This window comes from Castor canadensis, chromosome 1 (genome assembly GCF_047511655.1).
Source record: "Castor canadensis chromosome 1, mCasCan1.hap1v2, whole genome shotgun sequence".
Lineage (NCBI taxonomy): Eukaryota > Metazoa > Chordata > Mammalia > Rodentia > Castoridae > Castor > Castor canadensis.
The window spans coordinates 62,842,396-62,864,073 of record NC_133386.1 but is presented as its reverse complement, the minus strand read 5'-3'; the positions used below and the strand labels follow the sequence as shown (position 1 = coordinate 62,864,073).

The following is a 21,678-nucleotide window of genomic DNA, read 5'->3' as shown; positions in this document are numbered from 1 at the left end:
AGGGTCCATGTTAATAAGCAGGACTCTTGTTTTTTACTAAGTACATATTCTCATGACTGGGAAAGGGATAGAATTTTGGATGTTCTCTTATTGTAATTTGTTCTAAATAGTAAGAAGCTAATATCTGAGTATTGGGTGGTCAAATTTTAAGATAAGATTTCAAGCATCCTGCATGTCTATATAGATCCTGACATGCCTATAGCAATCAATGCAGGTTCTTTTCCATATACATATGTGTGGAACACTTAATATAAGATTTATATTTCCAAAACCTTACTGTGCATCGTTGACCCCAAGACATGGCCTGTGTATATCTTAACCACACGACTGTGCACATTTACCTCCCCAAGCCTCTTTTTTCATCTGTACAATGAGAATCATAGTTACTTTATTGAAGAAGTATGGAATCTAATTTAGACAAGATTTATACAAGGAGAAGTTAGTCCATTATAGGGTCTAGCTTCAGCAAAAGTCTTAGTATGGGTTCTCAGCTCTCCCTCTCCTCTTCATATCTCTACCAGGGTTACTGCTCTTCACGGTGCTCTGAAGGGCTCACTGGAGAGGGCAGGTTGGGGGGTAGGAGAGGGGAGGGCAGCATATTCCAGAGCTTTGTTTCTTCTTTAAAAAATTAAAACATTCATTTTAAATTCTATCAGAATGCTATATGACTAAAAAATTCATTACCTTGTTCTAATTATGCAAGACATTTACAACTAAAATATTCTCCTAATCATCTAACAGACCACCACTTAACTGTATATTAGATGCAAAAATCTCAGATTTTCCCCATGAGTATAAAGTTAAACATTCAAATTTGCAAAAGAGAAGTGAATTGGAATGAAGACATTCACAGCAAGCTATTTCATATCCATTAGTTATCATTTACACATCAAATACATATAGCATTAAGAACAAATATACAGAATTTCCACATTTATATACAGTAATCAAATAGAGCACAATTCAAATCTATCTTACAATCAAGTGTACAAGTTTAAATATGGCTTTAAAACTACTAACAATAACTGTGCTAAAATAATTCATAGGTCCAGAAATAAACACTGGAATGCCGCCTCTGCATCAGGCCCTTGATCAGAGATGCTATTCATTGTGTTTGCAATCCAGATGGTGCAGGTAAATGTCTCCAGGCAGTGTCCACCATCAGCCCCAAGCAGCTGAAATGTGGGTTCAAATCATGCAAACGTCGGCCCTTGCTAGCTCAGATATGTGGAAATAAATCTGTATATCTTCCACACATTTGCATACAGGAGATTTTAAACAAGTAAGACATATAATCAGTGAGATGATGATTACCAGCCACTCTCAAACACTTTCTCAGGTGGGTGCTGAAATTCTCTGACAATAAACCCTGTGTTTACATTATTTGGGTCATTCCCCCTTTCTTTACTTGTTTTGTGCAAACTGGTGTAATGTGAAATCCTTCAGGAATTTTCAAGGTATTCTAGATTAAGTGGTCCCAAAACCAGAATTAAAAAGAGCTCTTGTAAAAGTGACATCTAATTGCTCACTCTTTCCTTCACCTAACCAAAAAATGCCTATTTTGAGTAAAATAAATAACTAAACACCTTGACATAAAGTCAGGCGTCCATACCTATTTTATATCTACTTTGCCACATTACAGACACAGTCTCTGGTCAACTACAACCTTCTGGGTGCTACCTCTAAATACCCCTTCCTCTTTCCTTAAAGCCTATTGAGTGCCAGTGAGTATACTTTTTATATTTCTGTGCCTGCTATGGTTTTTACCCTATGTTACATGTCAGGTCTAGCAGTATAGACATATATGGCAACATAAACACACAAATACACTGTATACACCTGTATACATATGTATCCTCTCAACAAATACATTGAGGGGCGTGGGCAGAAAGTTTTACTGATAAAGTGAATAAACACAAAAGTTTGGAGATTACTGACTAAATAGGGATAATCTGGGGTGCCTACAAAGATTTTCAAAAAAATCTTTGTGTGGGAGGGCATACAAGGAAATATGAAAGAACACTTCAATTTTTAACTACTCTTAAAGGAGAATGTCCACAGATTGTGTTTCTGAAGAGGAAGAAGATAGCAAACATCCAAAGCATTCCTCTTTTCTAACCCTCCAACAAACCATTATATTATTTGTTATCTATTTAGCCTCCAGTAATTATCATGACAATTCAAAAGCTAAATCCTATTTTTAAAACAAGCCATGGGATGGGCTGGTGGAATGGCTCAAGTGGTAGAGCGCTTGCCTAGCAAGTTCAAGTCCTAGTACAGCCAAAAAAAAAAAAAAAAAAAAAAGCCATGGGGCATGAGGTTTTTGCTTGTATACCTCATACTAATTTTTCTTCTCTAGATGAGTTAAAGACAAGAAAAAAACACCAAAAAAGTAACATTGAAAGACTTTTTAAAATTAGACTTCTTCAACTAGAGTCTATGACTCCCTAAGGAATCCATGAACAATTTTAAGTCTCTAAATCTCCTGAATTTACATTTAAATTTTTAGGTATCAGTGCATACATACATATATATGTATATATATATATTTTTTTTTCTGGGGATAGGAATAGGACAGATTATCAATGCATTCTCTCTCTCTCTCTCTCTCTCTCTCTCTCTCTCACACACACAAATGAAAAACCACTTTCTTTTCTGAGCAAATCTTTCTCATATAGATTTCAGGGAAGGAAGTGATGAATGTTTTGTTTTTAGAGGAAGGAGATGCTATAATGAGCTCTAAATTCCTCATGCAGAACTGATAAAATTGGGCCTTAAGAGACAGGTTATGATTTGGGCCAGTGGAGAGGAGGGTAGGGCATATCAGGAGAGGGGGCGGTATGAGCAGAGGCACAAAGGTGAATAACTCAGTCATTTGGAAATCCATCTTGCTATAATTCAAAGAGCCTAGCAGTACCATACACTGGTACTGGGAGACCAAAGAAAGGTCTTTCAAATTGGCCTAGACCTGACATAGGGACTTGACATGAGGAGTGAGAATAAAGGAGGATTCCAAGCACACTCTGAGAGAGGCTAGGTATGTGTTCATTATGTGAACATGGAGTGATTCCTCAGGAACATAGGTTTTATAAGGAAACCAAACAAGGTGGTGTAATGAAAAGAGTCCTTTAGGGCAAGGAAAAAGACCTCAGTTCTGGTCCTGCCTTTCAGATATGTATATATGTGACACTGAGACAATAGCAATCTTGGGGTTCTCTTGTAAGGAGCGTCTTAGAGCTAATTCTTGAATCTGCCTAAGGAGCTTCTTAGAATTAATTCTTCATAGAATTATACAATTCTATGATGCTATACTTTCTCTCAAACAAATCTACAAAAGACCCATGAAGCTAAAATACTTTTCACTTCCTTTTCTTGAACACTGCCCATTTCGAAAAAGGATACATCAATACCTCTGTATATATGGCAGGGCTTACTTGATGACTGGACTGCAGTTGTGATTCTGGTCCAAGTTGTTCTAAGTCTGCTCATGGCTGGTAGCTATGGCCTTGGTAGTGTCACTATTCTCAATTAATTATGTAACAATACAATGGCAAAGATGACAATACAGTCTATCTCTGCATAAATTTAAATTGTCCTTATATCTGCTCTGATGGATCAAAAAGCATATGTGCTCATTGATTCTGATGGGTGTGGGGGTTACGAGGTAGATACAGGAGAAGACTTTATTTTTACAATAAAAGGTGAAAATGAACAGGTAGCTCATAGATCTTCTGCCCAATCAAAAGCATTTTTAACATAACAGATGTTTCCTCTAGTTATTTTCCAGTAAAAAAGAAACAGAACTTGAACAAGTGAGACAGATGACCAAAATGTTTCCTAATTTCTTGGGTTTTTTTTCCTTATAAATAGCACCTGTTCATCAGATAGAACACTTCAGATCTGGACAGCTTAAGAATGAAACAAAAATTAAAGCCCTCCCAATATTATGGTGATTTTGCCTTGGTCATGTTGTTTCCATAACCTATGCTGGGAAAATAAGACTGGGGTATATTCTAGAGTTCCAATTCAGTTTGTATCTACAAAACACTAAGTGCCCAGTTGTAAGCTGTCCAATTACCCAAGACTCCAACTGACAATGTCTATTCATGAACCCGAAGGAACTACCTAGATGAAATGCGTTGTTGTTCTACAATGTAACTTTCAACACTGACTCTCCACCTAGTTGCCCTCCAAGTATTGCACATAAAAAACATATATTAATCTACATACTCATAATTAATAATTCTTACAGTGAAAACATGTCACACTTGATGCTATACAGTAATAATAAATTGTCTGCAGACAAAATTTAGGACATTTCTTCCCAGCTGAGGGTGGGAGGCCAGCAATTCAATCTTTGTGAAGACAGACCCTTATATTCACATTTTCAGGCCAGGAGTTTTCCTAGTCACACAGAACTGTCACCAGCTGGCCCTCAAACACACTCCTTAAACAGAGGATGCAAAAAATCTTCCCAAATGATGCTGAGACTCAAAGCAGGGTTATTCATGCTTTTCCACCCCATTCCCATTAAGCACCAAACAGTCCCCTTGACAGGGAATGATTTTAGTAAAATATTCACAGCTGAATTTCTTGAAGAATAAGAATTTCTAGAGGAGGGGGAGAATTAAAAAAGAATTTCTAACTTAAGGTACCTCAGCATTTATTCCCACTTACATAAGCTCTGTAGTTGTTTAACTGGTAAATAGCATCAAAAACTTTCCCGCCTTTGCCTCTGTGGATCCATAGCAGTTTTTTAAGATTGTTAGGCAAAAGCTATATTTAAAAAGATTTTTTCCAAGTAAAGTACATGAATTTCTCAGAAGCTTCTGTTTTGTACAAAGTACCACTTTAACCCCATAATGAGTAATCCTCATCCAGCCAGTCAGAGGCAAAGCCATTTGAATTTACAAATGATAACACTGGCTTTCCTAGCCCAAATTCACAGCTATCACACAGAATTCTTGAGTCATATTTCCTAAGAAAATATCGTCAGTGAACAAATGTTATGTCTTTTAAGATATAGTGCCTTTGCAAGTACAGGTAACCCCAACAGTTCATTAGGGATGGGCAATCTTTAAGAAACATAAGATTTGACCTCAATGCTGCCCGGATCTCATTGGGCAATGGTGGAAAATACCAGATAAGATGCATTAATAAAACTACATGTGGTCTATCACTGTATAGAGTGCTTTGATATAAGTAACATGAGCTTCTTCCTCTTTTCAATACATCTTCACAAAGTTCAAAGTTTTCAAAAAGACAAGTTGACAAGCTTCTACCTACAAAGATCAAATACTTTCCTCTTCACCTCTATTAACTATTATTCTTGAACTTTATTCTCTCCAAATAACTCACACATGGGCAACTTAACACTCTGGAGGCAAGAAAGAAAAACAATCCAGTGTGAGTTTAGCTCATGAAAGGAACACCTTTCTGTAACTACACAGTGGAGCTGATGACCACTTGTAGCTGGTGGAAATTTGTAAAAACATTTCCAAGGTTCTTTCAATAAAATATTTTGACCCAAGCCAGATCACAAAGGGAAATGATGACAAAGTCCTAACTGTGGCTTTGTGTGTGTTTCACCTGCTCAACTTTTGCAAGCAATTGTGGTTGTTGTTGCCTAGCTATGAAAATCCTTTGCCCTCAGATCGTCACATGTATGAAGCATAAGAAAGAATAAAATGTGTACGTGTCATACCACTTCTAAGAGGTTTCCAGTGCCATACGAATGTTACCACATGAATCCCCACAACAGCCCTGTGAGGTAGGAAGGTGGAGAGTATTGTTATCCCCACTTTACAGGTGGGAGAAATGAGGCACACAATAGTTAAGGGACTTGCCCAAAATCACACATCTAGTCACTGGCAGGGCATAGAATAAAACTGATACTGATTAGCACCCAGCTCAGTGCTTTGCACATAGTAGGTGTCCATTGGTTACCTGTGGACTTTATTTGACTTATTTCTCAACATTCAATTATACACATAACATACAAGTGGCCACCAAAGAACATTTATCTCCTAAGTCTTGTCTGACGACAAGTCTTGTCAACTCCTAGTGGATGAAGGATGCTCAAAAATCCATTTTACAACTATGCCCTCAACTGAAGAGGTGACAATCCACTTATTTACCTGCTCTGCCACACAATATTAGTTTTCTAATGAAAACAAAAATGGATTTCAGGAACCATGCTGATTTTTTTCCTGTTTGCTTTAAATGCAGTCATTTGAATGGTTCTGTGTTTTCTCTGTACAAAAAAGAAATAAGGCGGCTATTGTCCAGTTAGCATGTGAAAACTGGGCCAAGCACGAAGATCTCCTCCCAGCTCAGATGGATTTCTACCTGGGAAAATGGGCCGACCCCAAGTTGTGGCAGCTCCAAAGGAAGAGGGTCAACAAGGCTGGACGTCACTTGCACTGTTCATGATCTGTGTAATCATCCATGTCCACATCAGAATCAAAGAGTGAGTGTCCGGTGAAATCTGTGTCTGGGGTTCTGGAAAAACTGTTCTCTGCTCCCTCATCTTCAAAGGTCTCTGTCCTTGAGTATAAGCTAAAATCCAGCAGGGGGGTGTGAGTTTTGCTGCCTTCACTGCTCTCCTCAGATTCATAGATGGTGTTGTCATCATCGTGGTGCCACTCAGGCCAGAATTTCCTCCTTATCCTCTCACAGTACATGGCAAGGTTGATCAGCTCACCTGCAGTGTGCAAAGTAAAAGCAAGGGTTAACTCTCAAAGGCAACATCCTAATAGTTCTATGGTTAGAATGCCTGTGCCCCCTGCCCCCAATCCAAATGTTGAAATCTAACCCCCAAAGTGATGGTATAGGAGATGGGGCCTTTGGAAGTGATTAGGTTGTGAGGGCAAAGCCCTCATGACTGGGATCAGTGCCTTCTAACAGCAGCTCAGGAGAGCTGCTTTGCCCCTTCAACCACATGAGGACACAGGAGGAAGGCATTTGCCATCTATGTACCCAGAGGCAGGCTCTCACCAGACACCGAACTTGCCATGCCCTGATCCTGGACTTCCTGGCCTCGAGAACTGTGAGAAAAAATTTCTGTTGCTTACAAGCCACCTAACTTATGGTATTGGAAGCAAGACATTGAGCAACTGGGATTCCTGGGAAGAATGAGGGAGAGTAGACATTAATTCAAAAATTAAAAGAAAAAGTAAATTCAATAAGTGGATTGACTGAAATAAAGGAGCAAGTCCCAGAGATGGGAAGTAAAGGAAAGATTATCCAAAATAGCAAATAAACTACCATCATTTGGCTTCATGAAGCATTTTATTATTTTAGGTTTACATATCAAGAGAACTAATGTGTTCACTGGTTCACATTTAATTAATTTATATTCCATGAAAATACACCAACTGCTGGTTGTGTGAAGTCAGCCAGAGGTAATCATTCATTCCACAAATTTTTATAGCATTTATTATAGGCTGGGAACTTTGCCAAGTAGATGGAAAAAATTGTGTTAGGATATGAACTTTTCTCTAAATGATCCATCAACTGGATAACTCAGAATTAACTTTACGGATATGTGTGTCTACCAACACATTTGCTAAAACTGGTATTTTTTAATCCTTCAACTTCTTTAAATTAAACAGCTGTACCCACATTTGGGTTCCCAATCTTTGAACTATTTCTTTTTCATCTGAATCAAAGGAACACTTTTATGAAGTCACTAGCATTGTCTAGGCATTTGTCTAAACATGACATGGTCTTTGGCCTTCACTTCCTAATTGCAAATGAAAACAAAGAAAAAAGAATGAGTTTTTGCCTTTGATCCACCAGATGGCAACATTGCTTATAAATACATAATTTGGCACTATCTCTAACAGGATATTATTACCCTAAGAATATTCTTTGGAAAATTTTTAAGTTTATAATTATTCACTTATTATGTAGGTAATCCATGTTTTATTGAAGAAAATTAGAAAATACATCTAAACAAAAAATAAAAGGATTACCAATAATTCCATTCTCCATATATATTTTCTTTATATTCTTACAGAAGTTTATGTTTTTAAATATATTTACATTTGCTATGTAGGATTTACTATAGTCAATTCCCTGTCCTGCTATTTCAATTAACAATACATAATAAAAAATCTTTGAATCACACTATGCCTATTGTGATTTATTGCATAGTATTTTATTATGTGAATGAAGCATAGTTTAATTTTGTTTTTACAAATCCCCATCACAGGTCTTTTCAGTTGGGTCTACAGTAATAGCTGTGTTTATTAGTCTGTAAGTATCTATTTCTTTATTACAGAAAGTAATATATTGTCATTTTGAAAAATTAAAAGTCTGTATATAGTTGTATGAATATATAAGGAAGAAAACAAAGAGCACCTATGATATCATCAATCCAGAATAATCACAATTAACATTTTGGTGAATTTTCTTTCAATATTTTTCTGTTTATTTATTGCCATTATTATTACCTATTATCCCCAGTAACATTATCATTAAAAACTTTTTCCATGTCATTAAAATTTTTCAAGACCCAATTGCTGTTTTTCTTAAACAAACAGATCCTCTATAAACACAACCAAGAAAATACCCCTGCTTCAGGGATCCTGTAAACCAATAGACTTATACTGGTTCCAGGTCACCGTTTTCAGTCTTAGAGCATGACAGTGTGATTCGCACTGTAAGATTCTGTTTTGATTGGTCCTCTACTAGAAGATGCTTATAGACATGCTCAGAAGCAGGAGCTGAAAAATCAGTGTCACTGCTTCTTCTAAGGAGATGCATGGAAAACCACTTATTTTCTCCCTTGGGGAACAGTCATGCCACACCTCCCTAGGTACCACTGCCAAACACAAGTAAGCAAGAATTGGAAATGGATGGGGAAGCAGCAGTAAGAGGGAGGGAATAGACCTAATATGAAAGGTAAAGATATATTAAAGATAAATTATGGTCACTTCACAGTAGGCCCTGGGAATGGCCCTGTTTGAGACAATCAAATCCATTCCCCAGGAGCTGCTCCCAAGGAACTAGAGAGTCAAAATCTGCTCACAAGACCCGCAGGATGCATGGATCTAAGATGCTACCCATCTCTTTGTAGCTTTTCTTTCTACACCCTATTTCTTCCGCTTTCTTTTAGAGGAGTTGCCCCTTTGTGACTGTGTGACACTAATTCTACTACAGTGTACAATAATAAAAATTGATGATCATATGCACTTGTATAGTCCTTACTGTATACCAGACACTCTTTGAAGTGCTTCACTCATCTGTTAAATTCTTATTAACTCCCTTGGTCTGCTGACCTCCACTGTGACTCTATTTTTGTCTCTACTGATGATTGGACAGCCTGGCCTAGGAATTAGTAGCTGTGTGCTACTTGTCATGGACTATTTCTATGTATTTCTTCCTGGGTCTCAAGAACCATAAGAGCACAGGAACCATCCCTAACAGCAGTGAGTTGTCATGAAAGAAGCAGGAATCCTACCACTCTATTGAGAAAGAGTTGTTTTGATGAAAAAGGACTGGAGTTCACAGCCCTCTCATACCCTGCCCTGGAAAAAGAGCAAAAAAACCAAAATGTGAACATCTAGAGTTGGGCTCTACCTTTATCTGGCTCTGCCCATTCCATTCTGTGACTGAATTCCCAATCAGTTGACCCACTCAACATGGGTCATAGAACAGGCTGGCAGTAGAAATAGATGGCATGAAGTAGTGTGTGTGTGTGTGTGTGTGTGTGTGTGTGTGTGTGTGTGCGCGCGTGTGTATGTGATACACCTGCATTAATATAAATGCCTATATTGAAGGTGTAAATTTGTGAAATAATAGAAAAACTTCTACAAAACAATTTCATCTCTAGACTGTTAAAAATTTAAGTTTGAGAATGTAGAGGTCAAGCACTGCACTACATAGCTGGTGACAGTATTAACTGCTATAACCTTTTCCTGGAAAGTAATCTGATGTTATCTATACAATTTTAAAAGTACAGATCTGTTGGTCCAGGATTCCACTTTTAGTACTCTACTAAAATAGAAGCGACAGTATGTAAGGGTACATGCGCATGGATGTTAAACAGAAGAGAAGGAAATGAAGAAGAGCAGGTTGAAGGAGGGAAATAAAAGAATCAGCTGAAATGTCCATTGATAGGGAATGACTGAATAAACTGTCCACTCCATAGAATGTTATGTAGCTGTTTAAGAGACATGACATTTTGTTGAGTGAAAAAAGCAAGGCATAGAGTAATGTGTATAGTGTTCTATTGTCTGGTTTAAACAGTCAAAACAAACAGGTGTGGTGGCTCAGATCCATAGTACCAGATACCGTGAAGTTGGAAATTGGCAAGATCATAGTTCAAGGTCGGCCCAAGCAAAAAGTTATTAAGAACCCATCTCAACAAAGTAAGTCAGGATTGGTGGTGCATGCCTGAAGTCCCAGCTATGCAGAAAGAATAGGTAGGAGGATCTCGGTCCACAGCAAAAAATGGGAGACCATGTCCAAAAATAACTAAAGCAAAAGGGCTGAACTGGGGGCATGACTCAAGTGATAAAGCACCTACCTAGCAAGTGTGAGGCCTGAGTTCAAACCCCACTACCACCAAAAACAAAAAACATCCAAACACCCAAAACAAACACATAGATTGTGTATGTAAATCTGTACAGGGGAAAAAAAGGCACAGAAGGATCTCCATTAAATCCTCAGTATTGATTATTCCATATGGGGTGATACTGGCACTGGATGAAGGGAGTTCATACATTTTTAAATTTGTTCCTGTCTGATTCTACTTGTGACTGCATCATATTACTTTTTAAAATTGATAATCCAATTAAATAAATTAGCAAAAACTAAATGATGCTGTCATACAACTTAGAAGGATACTTACCAGGGCTGATCACTCTTCTACCCTGAAGATAATCCAAGACAGAATGCAGACACTTCTTACAGTTTCTCAAATGGAAATGCCCTCCACTGCTCTTTGAAAACAGTAACTGTATCACTCTAATTTTTCTAAAAATCAAAGCCATTCTGTACATTTTAACACTGGAAACACCGTTAGCCAGACCCAGAATCATATTTCTCCAGGTGCCTGATGACAGTGAAGGAGAAGCCTGCCACATGTCCAGCACCTCTGGCCTGTCCTGGGTCACTGACCAGGAAATATTTGGAAAACATGGGGCTAATGCCCAAATACACACATGTACTCTGCAGGTATATACTGAGCACCTCCCTGTCTCAGACCCATGGTAGGTACTGGAGCATATCCTCTTCTGAAAAGTTCTTAGCATACTTGAATACTGTAATGAGAACATCCCTTTTGCCCCTTCTCCTTGACAGTAAAAATATGGTGATCTGTGATACTAATTCACAGATCTGAAACACAAACACCCACAAAGGCCTTTTGACCCAGCCCTTTCCTGAGATCTGGATCCCCCCAACAACCTCTTCCTGACTACTTCCAGCTAGAGAACCAACCACGGAGTGCAGGGGTAAGGATATACCAACCTGCTTTTCAAGGATATCCAGCATTTTCCCACTTTTCAATCTATTAAGTAATAAGCACAAGAAGGCATCCAGGTACAAAAGTCATCGTTGGCGAAAATTGCTGAATGAAATTTTTCTTAGAGCACAGATAAGTTCCCTGATATCAATTCTGACTCCACATTAAGAGTGTTGCTGATAATAATAATTATAATATAGTGATAGGTTATTATGTGACTACTACAAATGAATTTTTGAAGAATATTTAGTGACAAAGGGAAAAGCCAGAATTCACAGCATATTTTTATGAACATTATGATTCCATTTTTTAAATATATATACATACTTGTACTTGATAAATGATGAAAGCACATGGTACAAAATTAACAGTAGTTTTCTGTGGATGATGAAGTCACAAGTAATTTTTTTCTTTTAAAACTTTTCTATCCTGCTGGAGAAGTGATAGAGTACCTGCCTAGCAAGCACAAGGCACTGAGTTCAAACCCCAGTACTGCCAAAACAAAACCTTTCCTTTTATATTTTCTACAGTAAACAAGTAATATTTTATACACACACACACACACACACACACACACGTAATACACACACGCATGCGTATTTTAAGAATTTCTGGCATTGGGTATAGTGGATCATGCATATAATTCTAGATATTCAGTAGGTAGAGATCAGAAGGATCATCGTTCAAGGTCAGTCCAAGCAAAAAGTTAGTGTGATTCCATCTCAACAAAAAGGTGGATACAGTGGTGTGTACCTGTAATTCCATATATGTGGAAGGCATAAATAGAAAGATCACGGTCCAGACCACCAGGCAAGAAAAACACGAGACCCTACCTGAAAAACAACTAAAGCAAAAAGTGTTGGGGCATGGCTCAAGTGGTAGAGTACCTGCCTAGGAAATGCTCAAACCCCAGTACCCACCTCCCAAAAAAAGAATTGCTGAATATTCAGTCTGTACTCCTATTCACCTAAATTAAGAAAATTTCTTCCTATTCAAGATGGCTCCAGAACTAGCTTGTGTGACTTTCTAAATAATAGCTAGGATTAAAAACAAATATTCATTCACATACTTATACACATGGATGGCAAAGCCAGCAGTGCCTTAGCTATTCCAAGGCTAAGGCAGAAAACTGCCCATCCACTCATGGGTTTAAGCCAGATCTCAATTATCCACCTGAGCTCTTAGTTGTTTCTACCAAGTCTTCTTTTGTTCCTTCTTGGGAAAATCCAATTAAAAGGTTTAAAAAGGGAGTGAAACAGTGCCTAAGGTGAGACTTAGAGACACTGAACTTCCAGAAGACCTTCAATCAACTCCTGATCTACTGCAGCAAAGTCTGGTCATGATCTGGAGTCCTATCCCCACCAGTAAGAGGATCTGAAGCGTGAGTGTGCTAGCCCCCTGCTGGTCTGAAATCTTGGGTATACACATGTGCAAACACACATACACACACACATGCACAGCTGCAAGTTTCACCAGTCTCCCCACCATGGCCATCATGCATACTGCTTGTCTGCTTCAGTTTCTCATATGATTCTGCCTTACTGGTTCCCATTCATCCATTTGCCCATTCACCCAGGCAACACTTATTAAGAGTATTCCACATAAAAGCTGTGGATGTAGCTCAGTGGTAGAGAGCTTGCCTTGCATGCACAAGGTCCTGGGTTCAATCCCCAGAACTGCAAAGGAAAAAAGAAAGAAGAGTATTCCATGTACCTTTCCACTGGTGATATCAGCCACACCCCTGCCTGCTCAGTTGAGCATAAACTTGTTAATTCTTGTCAATCTCCTCCCCCAAACCTAATTATTGAACTTTGATTCCCACATCCCTAGCCACCAGGTTCTGCTTTGTACTGAAAATGACCTCAAACAGTTACCACCCACCTACACAGGGGTGATAGTCCCAGCTGCCATCCCAACCTCAACCCCACCACACACGTGTACACCAAGATCTGGTCCTCGGACATCAACCCAAGGTGAGTTGACTTTCCCTACCACCTTGCCACCATGAATTTTACTCGTGGCTACCAACCCCATCCCATCCCATATTCATTGTGTTGCACTGGTCCCATTCATCCCCACTTCTAACAATGTCCTATCGTCAGGGATTATAATTCTTATAACCCTTACACAACAAAGATACCAAAACTGTATTTCTTTGCATATATAATATTATTAACGCTACTACTCTTATTGTTAGACTTAGCATTTGCTGACTATTTCCTCATTTCCCTACAGTCTTGAGCTTTCTAGCTCTTCTGATCTACAGTTCCCTCACTGGAATAGAAGGAAGAAATGCCTTGAACTCAAGTGACCCAGATTCAACTGTACTTATACTACATGTGAAATATCTGAGACCAATTCAGACTCAAAAAGAGCATCTGAGGTAGGCAGTGAGTTTATTGGTCTCACCTTGCCCTGGTTGCTGTAGTACTGGATACATCAGAAAGTGATATACCATAGGAAAGAAAGACCAACAAAACACAGGTACTAGGTATAATTCAAGCCCTGTTACTGCAACAGGGCTACTTACTATGCAAGGAGCAGACAGAGAACTGATCCTGGCCCCAGATATCACAGCCTTCCTTGTATGTTCATAAAGCCCAGCCATGTTCAAAGCATTGGCCTAGAATTCTACATGCTGCTACCCCTACCCACCACCCCCATCACCTCCTAAATCTGAAGAGGTTTGTAAAGCTTGCCTTTGATCAGCCGCTCAGGTCTTGTCCCTGGTAAGGTCCACATTGCCTGCGCCAAGTGTCCAAAGATGGTGGCATCGAGAGTGGAAAGTTTTGGCCCCATGATGTACTTCTTGTCACCTGCAGCAAAAGAACAGAGAAATCACAGGGCTAGCCACAGTGATCATAGGGCTTGCCACAGCGATCACAGAGGCATTCAGTACACTCTCATCATACTCTCATTTAACTGCACCAGAAAGTTTTTTGGGTTTTTTTTTTTTTTTTGGTGGTGCTGGGGTTTGAACTCAGGGCTTCATACTTGTTAAGCAGGTGCTGTTACCACCTGAGCCATTTCACCAGCCCCTGCACCAGAAAGTTTTGCAGAGTAAAAATGCATGCATTTTTTCTTTACAAAAAATATTAGAACAAATGTAAAGTAGATTAATCAATTCTGTGATACACTGGCCCACAGAGGAGAAATGTATCCAGATAAGCAAATAAGGGAGGGTGTTTGTAGAAAAAAGGGAAGAACTGATCACCAACTGACCTCCAGGGAACATCCTGTTGAGCTATAGTAATTAAATCTGTGCTGTTTAATAATACCTGGAAATTTGCCTCAACCACCTCCAAAATAAACCAGACCAAGCACACTTGACCCCAGTGCTTACATGAGTAAATCAATCCATTTCCTCAAGAAAAACAAGAAGCCAAGGCTACTTAAGAAGTTTGGAAACAAAGTTTTCCATGATCCCCCCATGGGGTTGGCAAGTTCTCAACACTGAGCACCAGATTCCTCAGGAAACACTAAGCTAAAAGAAGCTGTGAGGCCACAGGTCAGTCCCAGCGTCAGGCCCCGCCATCTGTTTCCACCACTAACATGGTTCAGGCCTTACCACCTGAACTGTCACAGCTGACTGATTATAATTGCCCTGAGTTGTCTCCTAAGCTGTGGTCAAGTGCTCTTGCAGCCAGCGGCACAGGGGGAGATGAGTCTACCTGTGTCACATCCTAGCACACTGTTACTCATCCTGTTCAGTACTTAACCTCTCAAAGCCTCAATTTTCCTGCCTCAAAATGGGGATGATCTCCAAAATGCCTATTCCTTAGGGCTACTGTGAGGAAAATCACACAGCAGGTAAAGCACATAGTACTGCATTTTAGTAAATCAATAAACAGTAGCGTTCGTGATGACAGTTTCCCCCCACCCCCCATCTCCGGTCATTCCACATCCCACCTGAACTTCAGTCTCCTAAGACACTCATTCCATCACACTCTTTGACCAACACTTTCAATAGTTTATGAAATGAGTTATGACATAGACAAGACCCAGATATCACAGCCTTCTTTGTATGTTCATAAAGCCCAGCCATGTTCAAAGCATTGGCCTAGAATTCTACCAATCCATGTTCTAGAAAACCTGAAGAGCACCTGCCATTCCCCAGCACACCTTGTGTTTTCCACTGCTACACCTTTGCTCATGAGGTGCCCACCCCTTTCCCTGACCCCCACAACATTTATGTGCTTCCTACTTCTCTCTATGGAGCAAATTCTATCCATCCTTTGAGGTCTAGCCCCAGCCTCCTTTCAAAGCTCTCTCTGCCTCCTCTAGCTGGTGGCAATAGGCACTCTGAACCCATACAACCCTGAGCTCAAATGTCACTTTTGTATGTAGACTTTATAGGACATTATGATGTTTAATGCCTATGAACCTCAACTTCCTGAAGTATAAAATGGGAAGTTTTGCTAGGTGTCAAGAATAGCTGATGTGACTTGTGCAGACCATACAGAAATACCTCCTACCTCTTCCTCTCAGGCCCTTTAAGTGGCTTTTGTCAATTCTGTGCTATGCACTCACGGGTTGCTTTTTATTTATTAATTTTGTTCTTCCAGCTAAATGGCAAGCTCTCTGAAAGTAGGAGTCATTTCTTATTTTTACTTAATGAGCTCTTATACCATGTTTTCTACATCCCTAGCACAGTTCTACATTGTGTTCTCTAGATCTATGTGTCCATTCTGCCACTCATCAGTGGCCAACTGAGGAAGTCTGATATCTGATAATATTGCATAGGTAAGAGGAGGGGAATCTCCTGGAGATTGGAATGCAGTCAACAAACCATTATTGCACAAATATAGCTGGAAGTGATTTAAAAAATCATTTCTACCAAGAAAAATCCTACACTAGGAAAATATGCTGAACCTAACCAAATTGTCTTTTCTGGTGAGGATGATCAAGTTATCCATTTTAAAGCCTTTGAGTATTTCCTGTTGTTAACCAACTTCTCCATCATTTGAGTCTTGCCCCAGAATCTAAGCCTGTTACCTAAATGCTGAGGAAATGTGGAAATATTACTTGAGCAAAATTAACAATGATAACAACAACTAGGTATCATTTGTTCCCAAAACTGTCAATTACTTCTTTTCTTTCTTTCTTTTTTTTCTTTTAGTGATACTGGCATTTTTTCAGAGCCTCATGCTTGCCAGGCAGGTGCTCTACCACTTGAGCCACACCCCCAGCCCTGTCAGTTCTTAATGGTGCAGCTTGTTGGCTCCATGCCTCAGCCACTGCCTGGCTGGAATTAAGATTTAGGTTAGTGGGGGACTGGTGGCTCACACCTGCAATCCTAGCTATTTAGGAGGCAAAGAACAGGAGGACTGCGATTCAAAGCCAGCCCGGGCATTTGGTTCATGAGAGCCTATCTCAAAAAAAACAGGGCTGGTGGAGAGGCTCAATTTGTAGAGTGCCTGTCTAGTAAGCATGAAGCCCTGAGTTCAAACCCCAATACCACCAAAAAAAAAAAAAAGAATGCAGGTTGCAGAGGGACTCCTCCCCAGAGGGCTTATGACTTCTGTTGGGAAAGGAGAGTTATGTCAGTCAGAAAACCAGAGTCCTCCCTATGGCATCATGCCCAGGCTCTGTCCATTCATGGCCCAACCTTGGTCAGTCCTCCAAAGGCAGCCATGAGTTGGCTTTGGAGGTACTGTGAGAAGAGTTACACACAGCTTCAGAGAGAAGGAAACAAAGATTTTTTAAAAAAAGCAAAAACAGATTCCTGACTAAAAAATAAATAAAAAGGAATAAAGAAAATATTGCTTTCCTTGAATTGCTTTAAAAAAAAGTTCTCTAAGGGAAATGTTAAGAGTGTAAATTGGGAAGTCTGTTGCAAAAATCAAAGAGTTTAGGGGATTATACATATGGATAAAACAGAGTATATAGGACCTTTATAAAAAGAAAACAATGTAAAAATACAATGCTTTCACGGTACAGCTCAAGTAGTAGAGCATTTGTTTAGCAAGCAGGAGACCCTGAGTTCAAACCACAGGACCACCAAAAAAAATATGTTAGCATAATTATTTGAACCCATACATAAACTAGTGCATATAGTGTTTAACCAAAATTTTCCATTTGTTCTCAGAATGCTAAAAGTGGAGGGGCTCTGCTTAGTAGCAGAACCAGACTAAGAATGCTGGCACCCCAGGCCTTCTGACTTCAGCCCAATGTTGTCTCCATATCATCTCAGAGCTGAAGACCCCCATGGAACAGCAGGAAGGCTGAGCTGCGAAAGTCTGCAGAAGGATGCTCTGCTCTGGAAGGAATATAAAATAGAGAAGGGGAAAAAAGAACAGAAATCTAAGATTTTTTTAAAAGGTATTTACAAAAAAAGTAGGAATGGAATTTATTATCTGTAGAAAATGTTGAGTGATAAATACAAAATTATATGTGTATACACCCACAAGGGGTTGTTATAAATGTAAATATCCTCTTGTCTTTAAAAAGTCTTCAGAGTACCCAATAACAGACCACTTTTTTAAGCTTTTACTTTGAAATCCCACACAAATGCTTAGACTCCTTCACTTGATGAAAGTTCTTTAGGTTTTCCTTGTCTTTAGTAACCTTGACAATTTTAAAGAATATTGGTCAGTTATTTTGTGAAGTATCATCAACTTGGGCTTTTGTACAATTTTCTTATGATTAGATGAGGCCATTCATTTTTTGGCAAGAGTACCACAGAAATAGTGTATGGTTGTTTGATGCTTAATTTTATGTACCAACTAGACCAGGTCAGGTGAGATTAGCATCTGCATTGATGGACTGAGTGAAGCAAAGTCTACAAATACAGCAAAGGGTGATCCTTTCCCCAGTAAGAAGGCCTGACTGCCTTCACACTGGCATTTTCCTGCCTTCAGACTCATTCTGAAACTTTGGCTCTTCCCTACTCTCAATCCTGCCAGCCTCAGACCAGAACGGTACCATTAGTTCTCCTAGTTCTCAGCTCTTCAGTATCACATCAGAACTCTAACAATGGGTTCTCCTGGGCCTCCCGCTCATTCTGTAGCTCTGGGGACTTGTCAGCCTCCATAACTGTGTGAGCCATTCCTTATAATAAATGTCTTTATGTTTTATTGGTTCTGTTGCTTTGGAGAATCTTAATTAATACCTTCTGAGGGTATCATTTCATGGGTATATAATTATGAGTCTTATCACTGGTGATATTAACCCTGATCACATGGTAAAGGTGGTATCTGAAAGGTCCCTTCATAATAAAGTCATTATATTCCCTTTGTAATTAATGACCTTGTACTCTGAGAGTACAAATATCCTGGCCTCTCTCCAAACTCTGGCAGACTAAAGTTTGCATCCCCTGATAAATGCTATCTGAAACACTTATTGCTATGGTGTTTGCTTAATTGTGATTTTCTATTTCTCTCATTCCTTCTACATGTATTGATTAGAATTCCATTGTTCTTTCACCTCATTTACTAACGTATTCAATTATTTATGTAAGTATGGCCTCATGGGTATTCGATTTATTTTATGAGTAATCAATACTCTTTATTTGTTTTGTTGCTTGAATTGTCCCAGCTTTGGACTTTGGACGTTTGGCAGAATGCATTTTTGAAAGGGAAATGGAATTAAACTTGACTCTGCTTAGAGACAAAGGAGCCAAGGTAACAGTTTCAAGTCTGCAGCACTCCCAAGGTTCATCGAGTGGTCCCAGATCCCATGACCAGAGGGACTGGACACAAACAAAACACTGAGGGTACTGGCAAAGGGCACTGAAGGGGCAAGCATGGGCAATGGAACACCTCGAGCTTCAGTTTGGGCAAGTGACTCACCCTGACAGCTTCTGTAGAGACAGACAAAAGCAGCTGGAGGATATTTGAGCACCTGTAATCTCCCTGTCAGACTTCAGGTTGGGAGTGTGGACTCTGAATCACTGGTGAGGGCAAATAAAGGTCGGAAACATGAAACCTTCAGTAGTGACAGGCCCCGGGATGAGACTACCTGAAGTATGAACCAACAGAGGTGGTGGCTCTCAAGCTTAGGGACCTCCCCAAGGGCAAAGCCTTCCTGCCTGTGAGGGTGAACCTATATCCCAACAATTGCAAGGTGACTTCAGGTGCAAGGTGACTGTCCGACCTCCATGGCTGAGTCTTCAAGTGGTCATCAGGAAAGAGACTATATGGAAGTATGGCAATGACATGGATCTGGAGAGAGAGATCCCATGGGAACAGTGGCAGGAGCTAGCTCTACTGAAGGGTTAGGGAACAATGACTGGTCCTAGGCATTTTTAGAAATTGATATGACCTGCTCTTGGTGGCTTAGGCAGCAACTCTCTGAGAGGAAGGTCATCCTATAGCTGCAGGAACTACTGGGGAACACAAGGATGACACAGAACTGAGTGAGAGTACTGAGTTGTGAATAACAAGAATAGTATGGGGCCCAGATGGATATTTGCTCTTAGTGCCCCAGGCTTGAACTTACAGTGATTAGATTTTATCATTGATAATTGGTCATAAACCATTAGTGACCTCCATTAACTCAAGACTGCTTATCTTGACCTACAAGCCTGACCTCTAGTCCTTCACACACTGTCTTCTACTTTTCCTATCATGGGCAGCAACAACAGGAATCAGGAAATACCAGGGCACAACAAAGACAGAGAATGTAGAAGAGATTTGAGCATGTGAGCTTGGGTCTCTCAACCCCAAGACCTCCCTTACTCCCACTGGGGTGCTAACTGAGGTGATGGGAGATGGGGTGCAGGTGAATATGGAAGGCAAAGCAGTACACTTGTGTGAGGCGAATTAAACAAACATTGAGTGTGAAAGAAAGGGCAGAATCCAATTGTGAAGACTCAAGCCAAATTGAAGGAGTAAGTAAGCTGCAGACACAAGCTGAACTCGATGAGCAAGAGAACCAAGGGAATAGGAGGGGACAAAGCTGAGAGCCATATGGGCTTTAAAGTCCCACTAGAGTGTGGGATCAAAATACAGTGCCACTGAGGAAATGCTCACAATTCTAGGCTGTTCACCTGGCTCTAAACCTCCTCTTTGAGATGAAAGCTGACAGTGGGTGACACGCTCCACACCCAAGCCAGACATGCCAAGGTCTATCTTTTGTGAATGTTCTATAATTCAGTCCAACACGCAGGTAATCATCCCATCAGCAACACTCACCCCATCCTCCCTGCCCTAAATAACTTCTACTTTTGTCACTAACCCTTTCCTGAAGACTCAGATCAAGCCTCACGTCCTTCCCTCAACAAAGGCTTCTTGCACTGTCACAGTCTACTGGGACTTCTCATTGCCCACTCCTCTGCCAAATCTCAAAGGCACATACTGCTAGAGCATAGCTGCCCAAAGTGCAGTCTAGCAGCACGGAAGAGTAAGTTAGAAACACAAATTCTCAGGTCCCATCAACTCAACAGATTATTTGGGACTAAGACTAAAAATTCATGTTTAACCAGCTTTCAGGTCAATGCATCTCAATCTTGAGGCATAAAATCACTTGGGAGTCTGTTGTTCTTGGACCACACATTTTTTTTTTTTGGTGGTATCAAGACTTGAACTCAAGGCCTTGTACTTGGTAGGCCGGTGCTTTACCTCCTGAGTCATGCTCCGAACCCTGCTTGCTTTAGGTATTTTTTGAATAGGGTCTCATATTTATGTCCAGGCTGGCCTAGACTTTAATTTTTATGCTTCCCAAGCAACTGGGATGACAGGCACATCCTACCACCCCCAGATTTTATTGGTTGAGATAGGGTCTTGTGAATTTCCCCTACTTAAACCATGATCCTCCCAATCTCTGCTTCCAGAGTAGCTAGGATTACAGGCATGAGCCACTGTGCCCAGCTAGACTACATTTTGAACAGTGATGTTTCAGTGCTTTTTATGCACACTAAAGTTTGGGAAGCACTGAGCTAGACTAGAACAGATCAGTGGTGTCAAACTTGAACATGTATTAAAATCATCTTTGAAACATTAATGGGGGCTGCAGATGTAGCTCAGTGGTAGAACTCATGCTTATCATGCTTGAGACCCTAGAGTCCAAAAATCCAAAACCAATGATGCCCCTGCCCCAGGAGTTTTCAGTAAATAGAGCAGAACCTAAGAATTTGCATTTCTAACAAGATCCCAGGTAATGCTGACAGTGCTGTTCCAGGCTCACTTGAGAAACACCGGTCTAGATCACTCATTATACAATTCACACGGCTAGCTTGCAGTCTTCTTTATGTGTATGTCCTGTTT

At 40.0% G+C, this 21,678-nt stretch overlaps 1 protein-coding gene across 3 annotated transcripts in view; it reads right to left on the bottom strand.

Moving 5' to 3' along the window:
* Nucleotides 1–920: 920 nt before the first annotated feature.
* The window catches only part of Faxc (failed axon connections homolog, metaxin like GST domain containing), a 64,480-nt gene continuing 43,722 nt past the window's right edge, over nucleotides 921–21,678 (bottom strand). For all 3 annotated transcript variants that reach the window (XM_074077893.1, XM_074077894.1, XM_020177366.2), the window contains 2 exons: nucleotides 14,173–14,289; nucleotides 921–6,703 (listed from right to left, as the gene is read on the bottom strand). In XM_074077893.1, coding sequence (XP_073933994.1) covers nucleotides 6,414–6,703; nucleotides 14,173–14,289 — 407 coding nt within the window. In that variant the 3' untranslated portion in view covers nucleotides 921–6,413. The remainder of the gene's footprint in view (nucleotides 6,704–14,172; nucleotides 14,290–21,678) is intronic.